Source organism: Muntiacus reevesi, unplaced genomic scaffold (genome assembly GCF_963930625.1).
Source record: "Muntiacus reevesi unplaced genomic scaffold, mMunRee1.1 SCAFFOLD_77, whole genome shotgun sequence".
Lineage (NCBI taxonomy): Eukaryota > Metazoa > Chordata > Mammalia > Artiodactyla > Cervidae > Muntiacus > Muntiacus reevesi.
The window spans coordinates 273099-293202 of record NW_027077987.1 but is presented as its reverse complement, the minus strand read 5'-3'; the positions used below and the strand labels follow the sequence as shown (position 1 = coordinate 293202).

General features: G+C 40.4%; 1 protein-coding gene across 1 annotated transcript in view; it reads right to left on the bottom strand.

Annotated features, from left to right (window-relative positions):
* Window positions 1-20104, bottom strand: part of LOC136155320 (cyclin-Y-like protein 1) — a 44626-nt gene that overhangs the window by 2001 nt on the left and 22521 nt on the right. Inside the window, exons 4-8 of the mRNA XM_065917131.1 lie at window positions 14002-14102; window positions 8641-8692; window positions 7679-7798; window positions 3660-3826; window positions 279-441 (exon numbers count right to left, since the gene is read on the bottom strand). Of these exons, the coding sequence (XP_065773203.1) occupies window positions 279-441; window positions 3660-3826; window positions 7679-7798; window positions 8641-8692; window positions 14002-14102 (603 nt within the window). The remainder of the gene's footprint in view (window positions 1-278; window positions 442-3659; window positions 3827-7678; window positions 7799-8640; window positions 8693-14001; window positions 14103-20104) is intronic.

Sequence of the window (20104 nt, the reverse complement as noted above, 5' to 3'; positions counted from 1 at the left end):
TGTATGGTTAAATGTAAGTGTGGAGATTCAAATGGAAAACCATTAAAAACAATTAAATCTGATTTAAAATATTCTGAATTATGGTTACATAAGAGATATCTGTAATTTTTTTAAAAAAAATAATGTGAGATCTCTGTCTAACCCATAAAAGACACAGGGAATAAGATGCCAATGGGTTAATAAGCTCTTCAAACTGTTAGTCACTGCGTAGTGTAAGTCAGCCACAGATGCTGGCTTTGGTGGCTGACAAAACCCAGTTAGTGAATCCCCAGTCTTACCTCTAGGCTCTGTGCTCTTTCTTTGCTAAGAGGAGCAATTAGAAAACTCAGGTTTTTGTCATCTGCTAAGAAGCAAAGGTCAAAGTAGTATTTGGCATAAACACTGGCGGGAACATGAATATTAAACTGAAGGAGCTCCAGAAAGTGCCTGTGCATCTCATTCCTGGGGGAGGAGAAGACAAACCAACACAGGACAATTTTAGTCAGCTGGGCTACCTTCAGAAGCCCATTCTGTGCCACAACAGCTCTAAACACAGTTTGGAAACAAACAATGGCTCCCCAGCTGGATTAACACACTAATGTTCAAACAAGGTACAGCTCTTTGTGGTTCTTCCTGCGTCCTGGCATTTGGAGTTTGGGAAAAGGTGGGGCGGTTACGGCCCTCTTATGCACCCATGCTGCTGACTCGGGAGCTCATTCTTCAGAGTTCCATTAGTGCAGCTGGCATTCATGCTCCACGCTCACTCACAAGGCCCCGTTATAGTCATCAGATGAAAGGAATGATGTATGCTGTTTATTAGCTCTGGAGAACTTGCAGACATTTTCACCGATAACAGGAAGGGGCTTATTGAAGTAGAGACACACCAAGAAAAGGAGTAGGCACATCACCGCGGCACAAATGGGGTCATGGAGAGCCACTGCTATTATCTCTGAGGGGAGAAGACTCTTGAGGCAACAAGGATTCATCTCAGATAAATAAATAAATAAGCTACACTCGATGTGAAAGGGAATCCCCTCCCCCCGCTCCAGTGCAGGGGACTGTGGCAAAGGGCAGAATGCAAGTTTCTGTTCCTCTTAACCCCAGTAGGACCAGAAGGTGTTCCTGGGACAGGATGGGATACACTTTTTAAGATATGAGAGGCAGTAGGATTAAGGGGAGACGTCTTGGCTAGACTAAATGCACCTGAGCAATGATCCCGATGGAGCAGTTCCCCCTGTGCTCTGTCCGCCGGCCCTGACTAGGACAGAAGGCGCACAGGCACGCAGGGGGCGAATTCAATGAAGTGGGAAAGTAGGGTCCTGGGGGCAGATCTTTCCTGTGGGACCATACACAGTCATTTGCTTGTCTAATGTTTAAGTAAATAAAATCAGAGTAAGTCTTACCACTTTCACAGCAATCATTTTAAAGAGTTAATTATATACAAATGATAAATACCCAGACAAATGAAAGTGACTTATTTTTCAAAATATTTGCTTCCTGGTTTTAAACTGTTAATCTTTTATCCATTGGTAAGTCATCAAATGTTTGATGTTCTCCTGCGTGGAGAGCAGAGTGTGAGCAGAAATGAGGTTTCTCATTTGTTGAATGTTAAACCTAACTGAACCTACCTCCAAAATTAATTTCCTGTTCATATGGCCATAAGTCTATAGAAATATAAATCAGAAAATGTTTTGATAATCAGCTAATCAGGACTTAATTTACTACAGGAATAAATGCACTTCACTATCCCTTTTATATTCTCTTCCACTAATATATTTTAATTGTGTGGAAATACAGTACTTCATAGGATTAACATGTCTATTAACAGAGCTTTACTTACTGAAGAAAAAAGCATTAGGACTACAGAATATGCTTCTGCGTTGTTTTTTTTTTTTTTTTTTTTAAATGACTAGATGACTGAAGAGCATGCCATTTATAGGGGCAGCAAATTTTCTGAACAGCAGCTGCTCAATATATTCAAACAAGATACATGGATGTTAGAAAACTTTTAAGGAAAAGCTGATAGATGCCAATTTTTCAATGTAGACTCAAAATGAGACCATTACAAATAGCTGCCAACAGCAGGGGGATGAGACAAATGTGACTTGAACACTTGGCTGTAATGCTTTCCAGTTTCCAAAGATCATAAGCAAAAGCAACCTATTACGAACATAGCTCCTGGTGATTCTGTTGTACACAGAAAAGTGCTGTTTACAATTAGCTTCTTCCTGTAGCTAGACACTGCCATCAGTGCTATTGGGCTCACATCTATGAACATCCACACACCTTCCCCTGCATGTTCTCTGATGCTGTAACTGGACCCAGAGCCCCCGTCAGCTTAGTTGCAGGTTCTGAGAAAATTTCAGCTGCCATCATGGCAGACCTGGTGTTTATGATTACACATTTTCCTTCCTTCAAGGAACCAGTTTAAAGATGGATGATAGTGGTGCTCAATGTCACCTTAGTTTCTACAAATTCTAAAAGTACTTCTACTTATCTCGAATTATCTGCCGTAACACTAAGGTGGCTACCAGCAATATCACCATGACACTTTTTATCATCAAAGTGGACATTTTCACCAAAAGCCACTTTGACAGCTACCAACAATCACTGGTCCCTTCTCTTAGTCACAAGCTTCTTTGCTTCAGTTGTAAATATGCACTTTGGTAAATCTGAATTAAGAGTCAGGGGCAAAGGTAACAAAAACAAACTCTTGCCACTGCCTGCCATGACCTCTGCTGTTCACTATAATAAAGAGGTACCCCTTTACGTTTTCCTAAATGCCACCCACAAGGACATTTTTGCTGTCAAGTGAACACTTCTAGAGTCTGCTGCAAATACCTCTCTGGTTCCTGCTGCCTCCCACCCTCGGGGCCCTTCCCTGCAGCCAGACAGCAAGCCTGATGTTTCATGCCCATGGGAGCATGCCATCTGTGAGGAACCCCCCAAGTTAACTCGAGGCCCCACCAAGTACCGCTGTGGTTGCTGAGTGCCCCGGGTGAGGCCCCACTGACACTTCCCGGGCTACCTGAGACAAAGGAGTTTCCTAACTCGGCAGACCTACTTCTAAACAGGGGGAACACTCCTGACAGTGGAGGAGACAGAACACAGAGATCTAAAACCTTTCTATTTGGTCATCTGTACATCATGGTTTCTGTAACAACAGAACCTTAGAGACAACCTCAGATTACAAAAGAAGAAAAGACCTGCAAAAACAAACATACAATGTGTGACTCAAGTTGAAGTTATAACCTCAGTAGTCTGGAGGTGCTAAGACCTCAGCAGTGACCACTTAACTTCCAAGGCCAGACATGTGTCTCTTAAAAACAGACTGGACCTGGTAGACAGCTTTAAGAAAGACGTGAAGTTATTTACTGCACCATGCTGTTCTGGTAGTGAGCTTGTAAAATGGTAAAAAACACCAGAAAAGTAATTTCAATTTATCAAGCAGAATATTACAACAGTAACACACCAAGATTTAACTAATGAATGATGGGAAATACAAATGGTTATACTACAGCTAGACAGAAAGAAGTCTAATTTTATATTTATACCTAATTCAGCTCTCTGCGCAATGTAACCTTTCTTAAAATGTAACATTTCTTAAGCTGTAAACTTTATGGGAGCAAATAAGGTATTGGAAAATGGTTAGACAGTTCACCGTAACCTTACAAACTCACATGTCCTCAACTGTAATGTCCTTTAGGATCTGGCAGTAGTCCACATTCCAAACAGCCTGATCGTCCCAAACCTTGGAGGCAAGAAGAATGGCTCCCAAAACAATTCTTTTCCAGTTAGTGGGGCAAATGTCGATCTCAGCATAAGTTAAAAGCCTTTCTAAGTAAACCTGCAAAAGTAGAGGACTGACCTTTGGTTTTAGTTCAGTTTAAGGGCTGTGATAGAATTGTTAGGAATGATAGGTTTCATCTGTTTTTAACATGTCTTTTATTCTTTGGTTCTACAGAGACTTCTGCTCGGCCAGCCAAGGCCAAAGGCCAGGTCACAGTTGTAAGGCAAATATTTCTGTCAGTCTGGTATTTCTACTCTGCCCATGTGAATTTCCAACCCAATTTTGGTCGCAGGAATGAAAGGACATCTCAGCATTCTAAAGACAGGCATTGTGTTATTACCTTTCCACTTGTAAAAGGCAGCACGTATAGCCCAGCATCGATTCAAATGTTCAGTAAATGTTTGAGTGCCTACCGTGTGCAATGTACCTACCATACTGGTGGTGGGTACGTGGCAATTTTACATAAAGCTTGAGTATGTAAAACTCTGGTAAGACTGAGCAGTTCTTTATCTTCTCTTCAGAGGGTGAATTTGAAGATAATAACTGGTGGTCAAGAGAGCCTCCCAGTGGCTGCTGCGTGGCAGAGCAGGACAGGCAGCACAAAGCAGCTGTGCTTTACACTTGGTCAGCCTTCTTAGGGAAGATTCGTGCACAGAAAGAGCTTTTTGTTCACATCTCCATTATTTCATAACTCATTTGTCTTACATATTCTGCAACTTAGTCAATTTGTTTGGTTCTAAGGTGGTTAAGAGCTGCCGGTGTCTGAATCCCTGGGGCTCCTCTAAATCTGCCAGGTAGTCTGTGGGATGACTTCATGGCTTCTTTTATATGTGTCAAATGGCTATTCTATAACGAACCAGACCAAGTTAACAGCTGAGTAAAGATTAAAGACATAAGTTGTGATGGTGCTACCTCTGCAGAAGAAAATATATGCCATTTGACAAAAAGAAAAATGTCCCGTTATCAGACTGACAGCTCCGATCTGCCAAAACTCTCCAAACTCAACTGTGTTTCAAACACGGTTACTGAGATTATATACCCTTAGTGAACTTCTGCCCCCCACTCCCCAGAGAACTCCGCGTGCGCCTGTACTCTCTAAGAATGAGTCTCCCACAGGGTCCGCCCCTCTACTGTATTATGGCACTGATAGAGGCAGTTCAACCTTAGGGGCAGTCCCTCAGCTTCCTCTCAGCTTCACTAAAGGCAAACCTGGTCTCATTTACACCACTTGCCCTCCTGTCTCAGTGGAAGGGACATCTCTTTCTTTTCCCTGAAGCTAACTCTTCTATGAATGAAGTCAGTCCCACCTCTCATTTCTGCACAACACTGTTCCCACAATTCATCTCTTCTTGAACAACCCCCCTTCTCTGTCAGAGATTTTCTCCAATGTTCTCTTACATGTTCTCAGCCCATCTGTCACCACCCCTTAGAACACTTCCTTCAGGAAATGTTCCGACACTGGCTCCTCATGACCCATCCTCTCCTTAGCCCATTTAGTCTGCCCCTGGCCGCCACTGCCCCGCTGAAATTACTGAGGCGTGGTCACTGCTGCCTTCATGACAAACAGTCAGCACTCTTCATCACGGCGCCCCACTCCCCAGGCCTGCCCTCAGAGCTGAGAGAGACTGCCACACGCCTGGCTGCTGGGACCAAAGACCTCCGCTTGAGTTATCGCACTGCCGTCTGCTGGGAATTCTTATCTCCACTTTCACTGGTCACCTGCCGGCTCTGCTCTTCTGTCCGTCACTTCTGGCTTCTATCACTGCCACTGCCTCCTAACTTCTCTGCTTCCACTGACCGCCAACCACCGTCTGTTCTCCCCAGAGCAGCCAGGAGAGCCTCTCAGATTAAGTGCGCTTCACGGGCCTGCTCAACATCTGCCAGGGCTCTCCCATCAAACAGGTCACTTCTGTGGCCTGCTAGTTACGAGGCCCCGTGTGAGAGGCCATCGTCCTTCTGTGACCTCATCGCCTGTGCCTTCCCGCATTCCCTACGCTGATCACAGGGGCACCTTGCTGATCCCTCAGCACAGAACCCGTTCCTGTCTGTGCCTTGTGCTCTGCCCACTGCCTGCGCTACCAGGCCCCTCATCTTCCTCAGTCCAGCCAGGTCCTGGTTCAGATCTCACCTCTGTAAGGAGGCTCTTCCTGGTCTTTCTAGCGTGCATGCGTTAAGTCGCTCAGTCGTGTCTGACTCTGTGACCCCATGGACCCGTCTGGCTCCTCTGTCCATGGGGAATTCTCCAGGCAAGAATACTGCAGTGGGTTGCCACTCCCTTCTCCAGGGGATCTTCCCAAACCAGGGATGGAACCCAAGTCTCCTGCACTGCAGGCAGACTGCTTCCTGTCTGAGCCACCAGGGAAGCCCCTCTAATCTCTCCATCCCTTTACCTTGCTTTCTCTTTCTAGCTTTCACTACTACTTCAAGCAGTCACCTTTTTAAAATACTCATTTTAAAAAGTCTTACACTCTGTGGTACACCCGATACTTACACACACTGTAAATGAGCCATACTCCATAAAAACTAGAGAAAAACAAAACCCTTATGTCTGCTATGCTCACCTCAGAAAGGCAAGAACTCTCCTCTGTGCCCAGCACTTAGAACCGTGACACAGGCAGGCATCTGGTGCCTGTCTATGCCCTAAGGAGCTCCTTGGCAGCACTCGGCACGTGCGCCGTGCTCTCCTTCCTCAAGCTCTCCTGGCAGCTCTTCTGAGTCTCTGCTGGGTTTCCTCCCACTCCAGCCACTCCTCTGGGGACGTGTCCTCTAAGTGCTGATGGTCCCCACAGATCTATCTTCTCCTCAACTTGTATTTAACGTACTTTCTCTGCATTTGAACAGCTACACGTAATTCCCTGCCTCTTGCTCAGCTTTAGGCTCCAATCCCATACAGTCAAATGACTGCTAGACACTGTCACTCTGCTGTCTCACAGGTCCATCGGGCTTAACTTGTCTACAAAGAAAGGCCCCTCTTCCAACCCACACACTCTCTCCTGCCTGCATTTCCCAGCTCTGCACGTGCCAGCGCCACTCCTGCCTCTCTCAAGCACATGCTAACTAAGCACCGTAGCTGGCTTGCAGCTCCAAGAAAAGGCCTGCGTCTGACCCGGGGCCCACTGAGGGGAGCCTCCTCTCCCACACTCTGCCTGCAGAGGCGCGGGCAGCGGTGGACGCAGGCCCTCCCTTCAGACCATGCAGCTGACTTTCCCCTATAGATCTGCTACAGGGAGGAGCTGGGCAATCCCCACTAGCTCTCAGCTGAGCATGATGTGTTACTGAAATGATAAAATCTTACCAGAGGAACTCGGTACGGATGACAGAAAGGTCCTCACATAGCTGGAGCTTGGCAGGCTAACCTGAGTAAGCCTTTCCGAGCACTGCTGACACCCCAGGCCTGGGCACCTTCACACGCAGGACCAGAGGACAGTAGAGATGGTTAACACTGCCGTCCAAGGCCAGGCAGGTGAAGGCAGTCGGTCTCAATCAAGACACACATCACAACTGCCTAGGCAACACAGCCTGAGACTCAGAAACACACTGAATCTGCACCTGCCGTGGGCCAGGAAGTGCAGTGACCGCCTCCATCCCACCACCCAGCGCACTTTGCCGGTGTGCACCTGTGTGCACTGTGTGCCCATGCGTCCTGAGGTGTGGAAGGAGAAACCAGACGTCTCTCCTGCTGCCTTTAACATCAACTGCTTTGTGATGAGAAAAGCAATGGCAACATTTTAAATCATGATGATTACTAAAGCTCAAATCTGTATGTTTTAATTCTTTTTGATACATTTCTCTTTAATAAAGTTCTGATGATCATTTCAGGAACCTACTTTCATTTGAAAAACAGGCCCATATCTTCTGTACAAGAAAAAATTTTCTAGAGATGCTTCTATTAAGAGAAAAATATATTACCAAAGTCACTATTGCACATTCAGCAGTCAGCCGGGCGGCACTGAAAAGAGTATGAACAAATCTGTAAATGAATTTGTGTTCAGGATCATGCTTAAAGTACTCCTCCAGAACCCTTTCTCGCTGAAAGAAGAAAAAACACAATGTTAAGTATCCACTGAAGAAAAATACTTAAAAGTACCCTCAAGATAGCAATCTTCACACGTGGGCCCACGTGCTACTTAAAATAATTTTGACTAGGTGACATATCTTGTAGTCTTTTAAATATAAACAATTGGATCCTAAAGTACCATAGTGATTCAATACTCACTACCATTCATTAAAGAAAAATGCAAGCACAACCTCAGAAAATGTATTTTCACCTTCTTCCCCAAAGAATTCTAACCAAATGCAAACTATTTTTAGGCTCAAAGTCCTGCTGATCACTGAACGTCATCATACTTTTCTGCAGTCAACCATGGAAACACCTTTCCACTGTCCTGTAACCAGAGGCTCTAAGAGTGTGCTCTTACACAGCGGTCACCAGTCATGTGTGTCTACTGAGCACCTGAAGAAGTGAGTTTTTAAACCCTGTCATTTTAATTAGTTTAAAATTTAAACAGTTTTTAAATTTTCTCCTTAGAGGCCTTACATATGTGTTAGGAAATGTTTATATTGTGTGGTGCTATGGAAAATCATCCTTTAAAAAGCTACATTTTCTGTTACTTGGGTATGTTTACTTACCTGCTCATTCGTCATACAAAGCGTAACTTGGTTCTTATCAGTCACACCCCTGACACAATATGCTTTTGGTAAAATTACTTGACATAATATGGGGTGGGGGAAGAAGACTTAAATGAAGACAATCTTGGCTTTGAGCCGGAGGCAATAATTTTCTTCTAGTAATTAATATCAAAGCAATTCAGCATGAAATAAACACAACTGTAATAAGAGAAAAATACACCTTCAATAAAAGTGACACTTACTGTGAGTGGATGTGATCTCTCATCAAAAATGTCCAAAGATCTGTTGGCATCACTATAAAATAAGAATGTGTATTTTAAAAATTAATTCAGGAGTTACTAGCTTAGTAACATATCTGCTAAAAGTAGAGAGAGGAGTAGAGGAAGCTTAACCTTAATAAAGCAAACAGTTTTACATATTCTCCTGGATTCTGCCCTTAGAAAGGTTTTCTGACCTATTTTATACTCAGCACACCAAGTTGCATGAAATCTCTTCTACAACCAGCCAGAGCTGCCTTTACCCACACAGACCCCTTCTAACAGGCAATGTTCGTAGACCAATACATTTCCACTTCACTAACCTCACAATGGAATATACAAGAACATTTTATAAAGTGGTAGTAGTGGGCAATAAAGTCTTCTAACTTCAATGAATGTAAATATGAGATTCATGATTTTTTCTTGTCTCCACCCCCTTTTGTTCTTCATATTATATTCTTATTGTTTATTTCTTCTGGTCTCTTTCAAATAGTTTGAGTTAAAAATTTTAATTGTCTTTTAAGAGAGACCAGGCTTTTTCTTTTAAATTCCACCACACTTTTCTGCACTGTGCCCATTTAAACAGCAGTTCTGCAAATGTGGTCTATAAGCCTCTGGGAATCTCCCCTGGCCCCTCTTCAGAAATCCTGTAAGTCCAAGAGGTCAAAAGTTTTTTTATAAGAATACCAAGACATCACCTGCCTCTACACTGTTTGACACTTAACTATGATTGTATAAAAGCAAAAGTGGGTAAAATTGCTCATTTCTGAGTGTGAATCAAGGCAGTGGTATGAAACTAAATTAGAAGTCATTCACTTATTCCTGGCCAAATGAATGTAAAAAATCTGCTTCACTTAAGAACATCCATGATGAAAGAGTAAAAATTAAGTGTTCTTAAACCTTTACTCTTCTTCTTCATATTCTGAGTAAGTGGAAAGTATGCATTAAGCATTTGTATGTACTGAAATATGGCTGTGCTAAGGAAGAGCACTTGTAACTTACTGGTAACCAAGTCACTTTTTCCCCACTAGAACATCACATTTAAACCACTTTTTTCATGAAACACCAATTGACAGTCATTTTTTCAAAAATGAACAAAGTGAGCCTGTCACTTCAAAGAAAACTCTAAACTATTTGTTGCCAATGATAAAATTCAAACCATTAAGCTAAAAATATTAGGATTTTTGGAAAATTTGTACCTTTCAGTGTGAGCTTTATTTATGGTGAGCTTGATTTACAAATACTTAAAGATTTTTCCAATAAGACTGGTAGTGATACTAACAAGAGTGAGTTTTTGACACTGTCTGAAGACATGTGAACCAATACTTTGCAAATGACAATGTATAATATTATAAAATCATGTACAGATAAAAAGATCCACTCAGTATACATGACAGATCAATGGGCATTAATTTAACATAGTATCTATCTCAAGTTCACTGATAATGACTTGGAGCTCCATCTTAACTAATTTAATAAACTGGCACATGTGGATTTTGGGGACAGTATCAAAGAATATGTCCAATTATCTCAAGGCTTTAAAAATTCACCTTTTCCCAACTATATGTCTGCATGTAGCTGGATCTTCATATTGCTTCTTCAAAGCAAATGACTGAAGACAATGTTGACATGAGAATCAACTGTCTCCTATTAATGAGATACTATTCTCTCCACTATTTTGTTGTGGAAAATGGTTATTTTTCATTTAAAAAATGACTTATGTTAAACACTGGGGTCCCCAGTCAGATGGTGATCTCATCCCTCAGGAGACAGTTTTCCTGTCCTAATGTGGAGAGAAGCAGATCACCTTACTTGCACCTACAGAGCAGAGGCCGGGGTGCTGCTAAATACTCTGTGACACACAGGGTGGCACCCCCACACCAAAGCCTCATCCAGCTCAAAACTTCAGCAGTGCTAAGGAAAGCCTGTTTTAACATACAGTGGATTTACTTTTTTAAATTTTAAATTTCAGTTTCTAATACAGTAAATATCCATATAAACCACATAAAACTTAAAGAATTAAGAGTCCCAAAATAAAAATAAATGATTCACTTTAATACTGTAATGAAAGCACTCTAACAGTAAAAGCTTACTCTAATACTGTCTATTGTTATTAACACTAAACTTGATACTGTGTAAATTAATTAGCTGGAATAACAAGACAGGTTTTAAAAGAGTTCACCTGTTCTTTAGGTGGTAATATATTGCTGAGATCACACTGTGGAGGAAAAAAAAATATTGTAATAATTGGTTTTTATCACATTAGGCCTGAAGACATTTTAAAGGGTTGGCAGAGAGGTAAGACCAACCAGATGCCCAGTGGGCCCCACACCCCCTAATTCAAAGCAGTACCCATAGGTGGTATCCCCCATGTTTTAGGTTCTTTGGCTTTTAGCAAAATTAGGAGACCCAAAATATAGATGTGCTCTTAGAAGACATGTTTGGGTTGATTATTGTAATATATAAATTATTATATATTTCCCCGGTCATTTGTCCTTCTCTGCACAGAATCTCTCATCCCATACAAGTTACATCATCTATCCACATGGTTAAATTTAAGCCATACAGATTTTGTGTGTGTGGCTTTTTGTTAGGCACTGCATTTCAGTTGATTCAGTTCAGTATTCCCCCTAACACATCTATTTTCCATTATTTCTCTAAAAGTAAGTAATACAAGTGCTCCATATCAAATAAAATGGATTTAAAATCACTTTCACACATAATTATTAGGAAATTTAATAGCAACATTTTACAGTCACAAAACTGAGGATAGGCCTAGTTACCCTGAAATGAGCACTGCTGTGAGGCGGCACAAGGCAGCACAGGGCACTGCTGACGACAGGCATCTCCACACTATTTTACATAAAGTCTAACCAGCCAACAGGTGCCAGACCTCAGGTAGTTCTTACATGACTGCAGCCCTAAGCTACTCACAGATGCTGTGTATTAGGCCATTAAGGAGTTCCCTGGTTAAGGTATTTGCTTCCCTTTGTTCTCAGTATCTAAAATGAAACTCAATAGAGAGAAGGCAAATCTGAACTTTGTAACTGGTCTATAGAATCTTAGCATTTGCAGAAAGGCCTGTAACACTGTTAGCATCAAAGATGGATACTTCTATACTGCTTCAAAGTTTCTTCAAATTGATTTTAAAGTCACAGAATTAAAAGTTACATGATAAAAAGGGCAACTGAACCTAATATGATACTTAACCCATTTTACAAATAAGAGAATCAAGGCTTAAAATTGACTTACTCAAGGTTCTACCAATTATCAGAAGTAGTTCTCTTTCTCCTACCCTCAAAGCAGAGAGTGGTTCCCAAGGTCAGCTGCACACTGGATTACCCGGGACGCTTTAAACACTGCCTGGCTTCTGCTTCAAAATGTTCTGATTTAACTGCATTAGGTACAACCTGGGCAACAGGACTGTATTTAAAGCTCCCCAGGTGACTGCAACGTGCAGCCAAGTCTAGGAATGAATGAGATCAGAATCTCTCAGGATGCTTTTGTCTATGAAATCACGCCTCACACATCATTCCTCAGCTTGTCAAAAGGGGTGTGTGTGTGAGAGAAAGAGACACAGGGACAGAGAGGCAGACAGACCCACAGACTGTGTCTTGAGGGCAGGGAGGAAAGGTGGAATTCATGTATGTGTTCAGAGACATACATCTTGAAAAAGTTGCATAAGTGATTCTAATAAGGCTCACCTACCCCAAATGAAAACTAATCCTATCGTATTTTTCAAAATCATTCCTAAAAGCCAATTTGCCCTATTAATTTCTCAGTAAACCTTTATTTCATCAATAATGAATGTGAATGGTCATTTTTAAAACTTAATGAGAAAAAAATTTACTGTATTTCCAAACACTAAGACTAGGTTGAGAATAAAAAGCATGAAACCTACTTGTCTGAGCAAGGTTAATCTTTAAAACTACTTCTGAATTATATACTGGAACATCAGGCTCTTTTGAATTCAAAAGAAGCTGTGAGTCTAGCCACAGTGAGAGTAGTTTTTAACCCACAGATTTAGAGTCTTGGCTGAATAAAAACATTCAGTGATTACGAGAGAAGTGCCAAAACTCAGGACTTTAAAGAGCAATGGGGCTCAGTTTTTGTTGAAATACGATTTGACCGAAACTAATATTATAAGAAAGTTACATTACTATGATTGTGAACTGGTTGTTTTTAATTAAAGTTAGAAGTTACTGATCATTTGAATAGCTAAAAAATAAAAAGCCTTGCACATTAAAAATTAAATTAAATTTATAAGCTAATTATATTTTTAAGACAGAAAAGTAAAATTAATGATAAGGATACTAATATTTTCAAGTAGCATTTCCCAAACTGTTCTGGAAAGTCAACATTCATATGCTAAGAAGACATTAGTTAATGTTCCATGGACAACCCCAAGGGAGGTAGGAAGGTCTGCATCCTGTTTGGTTTTTAATTCTCTCTCTTAAATAAACGAACATTCCCATGATTAGGGTGTTTTGAACTGTGCATCTCCAATTGTGGACTATGAGGGGCTTCCAGAAGTTGAGGAATAGTTTTCGTCATCGTAACACTGTTCGTGTCTTCTTAAGTATAAGCCTGGCCACAGCCTTGTTTCTGAAATTTCATCTCTTTTTTTGTTCTCTGCTTTGATTGATACAGCGTGTTAGAGATACACATATATAAACAAAAATTTTAAAAAAACAAAAACAAAATTAAATGTGTCTATTAAGTTAAAATCTCAGTTGAACAAATTTCATCTATGGAGAAATTAAGCTTGAGAGTATGCCCTTTAAAACGGTTTTGATATATTTTCCCCCTCTTTGGGGGAGAGGAAGGAGAAGTAAAATTTCCTACAGAAATATTGCAGGAAAAAAATGCACGGTGGGATAAATCTGACCAAGTCCAGTTAAATTTAACTGCAGATTCACTTCGGTGCCAGTAGGGGACAAGCTGTTCCTTCTTCTAATGGTAGCTTCCAAACTAGTATACATAGTTGTAGGACTCTCCCAACTCATAAAGAAATAATTTTTTTCTAGAAACACACAATAAACAGGTACCTCTGTTTCTCATTATGTTCAACATTGTCTTAATAACAATAGAAATGAATCAAATGAGGTTTACATTTTTCCTGGGATTTCTCACTTGCTGACTTTCCCCTCTATCATATACTCTATGATTAACATGGAAACTGAAGACTCATATTGAGAGGTCCTTGAAACCAACATAGAGTGGACACCAGTTTCTTAACCTGATCACTGAAAAGGACAAACCAAACGAATGAAATTATGTATGGCGAGGATGCTTTCAGCATGAAGGGGGTCTGCCACTCAGCCTTGGCAACCTAGTTGTATTCACCATTTTATTGTGGTTCTAAGATTAGGCTGGCTGACTGTCCTGTCATCTAGAAATATGGTTGGGCATGAGCTATACTTTTTAGTAAGCTGCCCTGGAGATACCTGAAGGGGAAGGGAGGTAGAAGAAAATGTCACAGTAAGTTAAACCTATAAAAGTGTGTTTTTTCCTTGGTTAAAATGTCAAACGATAAAGCATTAAGATTTTCCTTATACTCCATGAACTGCTGAGTGTTGCATCACGTGCAGCTCCATGGGAAACCTCTGTACTCTAACTTCCACAGGCAAGATCTGAGAAATGTGGTATAAACTGCTGCTCTTGAAAAAGGACCCACATATGAACCTGGCAAGCACCTATTATAAATTGCCTCATGGCAAAGAGACACATTTTGATATTGCAAATTTTCTCCTCCACAGAATGAAGACACAGATTGTGTCTCTTTGTTGTTGGTGGTGGTGGTGGTTTTTTTCCCTAAGAAAGTGAAGTCACTCAGTCGTGTCCAACTCTTTGCAACCCCATGGACTGTAGCCTACCAGGATTCTCCATCTATGGGATTTTCCAGGCAAGAATACTGGAGTGGGTTGCCACTGCCTGTTCTCCAGGGGATCTTCCCAACCCAGGGATTGAACCCGGGTCTCCCACATTGTAGGCAGATGCTTTAATGTCTGAACCAGTTGGGAAGTCCTCTTTTTTTTTTCCTATATGACTGTCAAATTATTCAAGTGTTATTTGTTGAAAATGCTTTCCTTCTCCCATTAAATTGCTTTTGGCAACTTTGTAAATGGTCAAATGACTGTGTAAGTGTTCGTCTAAAGTTGGGCTCTCTATTCTATTCCATTGATTTATTTGTCTATCCCTGCACCAGCTACCCACTCCAGTATTCTTGCCTGGAAAATCCCATGGACAGAGGAGCCTGGTGGGCTACAGTTCATGAGGTCAAAGAGAGCTGGACACGACTGAGCAACTAACACTTCCACTTTCATACCAGCCCCACTGTGTGCTTATTATTGTAGCTTTGTAGCAAGTCTTAAAGTCAGGTATCCTAAGTCCTTTTTGTTCATTTTTAAGATTTCTTTGGATGTTCTAAGTCCTTTGCATAGCCATATAAATTTTAGAATCAGTTTGTCAACTTCTACAAAAAAACCTCACAGGATTGTGTTTGAGATTACGTTGAATCAATAGATCAAATTGGAAGAATTAACATCTTAATATTATTGAGTCTTCCAACCTATAAGTGGCTAGCCATTCCCTCTCCAGGGGATCTTGCCTACCCAGGAATGGAACCTGAGTCTCCTTCATTGCAGGCAGATTCTTTACCATCTGAGCCACCAGGACTCCCAAGAACAGTACACCTTCCATTTATTTAGGTCATCTGTCAGCAAAATTGTGTAGTTTTCATTATAAAAATCATACCCTAAATTTTAAAATTTATTCCTAAGTATTTTCTGATCTGAGCTATTATAAATAATTTGTTAAAATTTCAAATTTTAGTTGTTTCTTGTATACAGAAATGCAGTTTATTTTTCTGGGTATTGACTTTATATTCTGTGATCTTGCTAAATTCACTTTATTTGTTCTTTTGTTGTCATGTATATTCTTTACAGTATTCTATATAAATAGCCATCTGTGGTGAGAGAGTTTTACATCATCCTTTCTGATCTTTAGACATCTTTTTTAAATTTTCCTTCTCTTATTACACCAACTAGGATCTCCAATAAAATACTGAATTAGAAATGGTGGGTATGGACACTTCTGCCACCTTCTGATCTTGGGGAAAGAGTCTATATTTCATTATTAAGTATAATGTTTGATGTAAGAGTCTGTGTGTGTGTGTGAATGCCCGTCACATTGAGGACCTCAGGCTTTGCTTTGCCCTTGCTGAGCCACAGATACATTCTGTTTAGTTCTCTTAGCATCAGAGGGGCTTCTGGGGGTTTGCCTCTTGTGGGTATTGTTCATGGGTCAGTCAGAGTTTGGGGAAGAAATTATAGACACAATTTGACTCTCCCCTCTGTGGTTTTCTCTTTTCCTGGATATATCCCTTCAATTTCCAGCTTCTGTAGTAGCCCCAAACTTTGTCCTTTAATTCCTTAAGCAAAGAAGACCACAGATTTTTATCCAAATTCTGCCTAGGAAAACCTCCCAAACAGGAAACTCTTCCAATGACATTTCTTTCAGATGTCCATTCTCTTCCAAATCTGTTTCAAGTAACACTCCAGTGCTTTCAGAGAGTCATGTTTTTTAAAAATGTTTAAAAATTTTATGTTTCATTTACAGTTATTACAAAATGTTGGCTTTATTTTCTGTATGGTACAATACATCTTTGATAGTTCTTTTTTAATATATTTTTCCAGGGTCTATAGTTGTTTTCCCTGAAAAATTTGGTCCAATATAAACAACTTCAACATTATTAGACATGGAACCTAATGTTGAAATAACGTGATCAGAATACTCTTATAGAGAATGTGGAATTTAAACAAAGATTTGAAAAAAGAGAAGGATTTAGCCAAATTGACAGTTTTCTGGTAAAGTCTCCAGGCAGACTAAGAAGCGATAAGCAAGCTAGGAGACGCCTGATATGTTGGAGGGCTAGCAAGAAGAGCAGGGTTTTGAGGAGAGTGGTGTGATCAGACATGCATTTCAAAAATAAAACCTCTGCTATTTTGAGAACGGATTATATGGATGCAAATATAGAAACAGTTAGCTAGAGAATTAGCTGTTACAAGAATTCACAGGAGAAATAATGGCTTCTCGAAACAGAGTAGACACGGTGAGACCAGTGAAGTGCTATATGTGATGTGAAGGAAGAACCAATAGATTTTTCAGTTGATTAGATATTCCGTGTGAAAGAAAGTGTTCAGAATGACTTCAGATTTTTCTAGCAAGTAAGCATGATTTCTGTATAACACAGAAGGATGGAATTGCCATCAACTGAGAAAGCTATGAGTAAATCAGTTTGATACCATTCAGGTATGACCTAAATCAAATCCCTTATGATTATACAGTGGAAGTGAGAAATAGATTAAAGGGATCAGATTCGATACACTGTGCCTGAAGAACTATGGATGGAGGTTTCTGACATTGTATAGGAGACAGGGATCAAGACCATCCCCAAGAAAAAGAAATGCAAAAAGGCAAGATGGTTGTCTGAGGAGGCCTTACAAATAGCTGTGAAAGAAGAGAAGCGAAAAGCAAAGGAGAAAAGGAAAGATATACCCATTTGAATGCAGAGTTCTAAAGAATAGCAAGAAGAGATAAGAAAGTCTTCCTCAGTGATCAGTGCAAAGAAATAGAGGAAAACAATAGAATGGAAATGACTAGAGATCTCTTGAAGAAATTAGAGATACCAAGGGAACATTTCATGCAAAGATGGGCACCATAAAGGATAGAAATTGTATGGAACTAACAGAAGCAGAAGATATTAAGAAGAGGTGGCAAGAATACACAGAAGAACTATACAAAAGAGATCTTAATGACCCAGATAATCAGGTGGTGTGATCACTCACCTAGAGCCAGACATCCTGGAATGCTAAGTCAAGTGAGCCTTAGGAAGCATCACTATGAACAAAGCTAGTGGAGGTGATGGAATTCCAGTTGAGCTATTTCAAATCCTGAAAGATGACGCTGTGAAAGTGCTGCACTCCATATGCCAGCAAATTTGGAAAACTCAGCAGTGGCCACAGGACTGAAGAAGGTCAGCTTTCATTCCAATCCCAAAGATAGGCAATGCCAAAGAATGTTCAAACTACCACACAATTCCACTCACCTCACAGGCTACCAAAATAATGCTCAAAATTCTCCAAGCCAGGCTTCAACAGTCCATGAACCTTGAACTTCCAGATGTTCAAGCTGGATTTAGAAAAGGCAGTGGAACCAGAGATCAAATGGCCAACATTCGTTGGATCACTGAAAAAGCAAGAGAATTCCAGAAAAGCATCTACTTTGACTTTATTAACTATGCCAAAGCCTTTGACTGTGTGGATCACAACAAACTGTGGAAAATTCTAAAAGAGACGGGAATACCAGACCACCTGACCTGCCTCCTGAGAAATCTGTATACAGGTCAAGAAGCAACAGTTAGAATTGGACACGGAACAAGAGACAGGTTGCAAATCGGGAAAGGAGTACATCAAGGCTGTATTTTGTCACCCTGCTTATTTAACTTATATGCAGAGTACATCTTGTAAAATGCCGGGTTGGATGAAGCACAAGCTGGAATTAAGATTGCCGGGAGAAATATCAATAACCTCAGATATGCAGATGACACTACTCTTATGGCAGAAAGCAAAGAACTAAAGAGCCTAAGATGAAAGTGAAAGAGGAGAGTGAAAAAGTTGGCTTAAAATTCAACCTTCAGAAAGCTAAGATCATGGCATCTGGTTCCATCACTTCATGGGAAATAAGATGGGGAAACAATGGAAACAGTGAAAGACTTTATTTTCTTGGGTTCCAAAATCACTGCAGATGGTGGCTGTAGCCATGAAATTAAAAGATGCTTGCTCCTTGGAAGAAAAGTTATGACCAAACTGCACAGCATATTAAAAAACAGAGACATTACTTTGCCAACAGAAGTCCATCTAGTCCAAGCTATGGTTTTTCCAGTAGTCATGTACGGATGTGAGAGTTGGTCTATAAAGAAAGTTGAGCGCTCAAGAATTGATGCTTTTGAGCCATGGTGTTGGAGAAGACTCTTGAGAGTCCCTTGGATTGCAAGGAGATCCAACCAGTCCATCTGAAAGGAAGTCAATCCTGAATATTCATTGGAAGGACTGATGCTGAAGCTGAAACTCCAATATGTGGCCACCTGATGCGAAGAACTGACTCATTGGAAAAGACCCTGATGCTGAGAAAGATTGAAAGCAGGAGAAGGGGACAACAGAGGATGAGATGGTTGGATGGCATCACCAGCTCATGGATATGAGTTTGCGTAAACTCCTGGAGTTGGTGATGGACAGGGAGGCCTGGTGTGCTGCAGTCCATAGGGTCACAAAGAGTCAGACACGACTGAGTGACTAAGTCCTAACTAAGTTAGACAAAGTCCTAACTAAGAGAGATATTTAAATAACTAACATGATCGTCTAACTAAACTAATGAGGTAAGTGCTTTTGATATTATATTTCTTTGGAGACCAGAGGAGAAAAAAGTCTCATTTCATTTTGTGATGAGGAAGTAGGTAGTAACAGATCAGTATGTTGAAGAATACATAGGATGTGAAAGAATAGAGAGTAATAAATTACTAATGGAAGAATAATCCTGCCCAGGAATACAGATATGCAAACCTTCATGCTGAGGGCTTGGCAATGGGACACAGATTGGTATGACCTGAGGTAAAGATGTGTGATAATGATGGTAGGAAAAGGGATGGAGTATACGGAGGGAGGAAAACATAGGACAAAAGACCTAATCGAGCTAAAGAATATATTTACTGTACTAATGAGCTTATCCTTATCCAACAGGCATTGCGAAAGTGGAAAAAAAGTACTTTTAAACAGTAAGGTGAAAATCCTTGGATGGAAAATAAGCCAGTAATTTGTTTGTTTTCTTTTTGTTGTTGTTTTTTGTCCATAGGCAGTTAAACATATTATAAATAAATCACAGAAATATATATTCAGTGTTGTAGTTCTAAAGCATGGTCTACAAGGACATTCCTTGAGCTGTTCTATTGTGCTATTATGAATTTAATTAAAAACTTTTCTCCTGGCATGATTTAATGATTTTTCATATTATTAAATAGATGGGAAAAACACATACAAAGTGAATAGTGCCAGTTTTCCCATTCATTTGTATAGGATATTCACTGGTTGGTTGTTTGCCAGTGTATTCTATGAATCAAAAATGTTTTATAACAATTAGGAAAAAAATTAGTGCAACTGAAACTTGTGATTGTTTCTTTTCAAGTCACGGGCCACAGGGATGAGACATCAGGGGACTTTCAGTAGCAGCCATTCAAAATCATGAAATATATTTATTTCTATTACTCATTTAACAAAAGGTAGTATTTGCTGTAAACTGTTTGATGCTTTTGTGAGTATGTTAAGAAACATGTTAGTTGCTCAGTCATGTCTGACTCTGCAACCCCATGGACTATAACCCACCAGAATCCTCT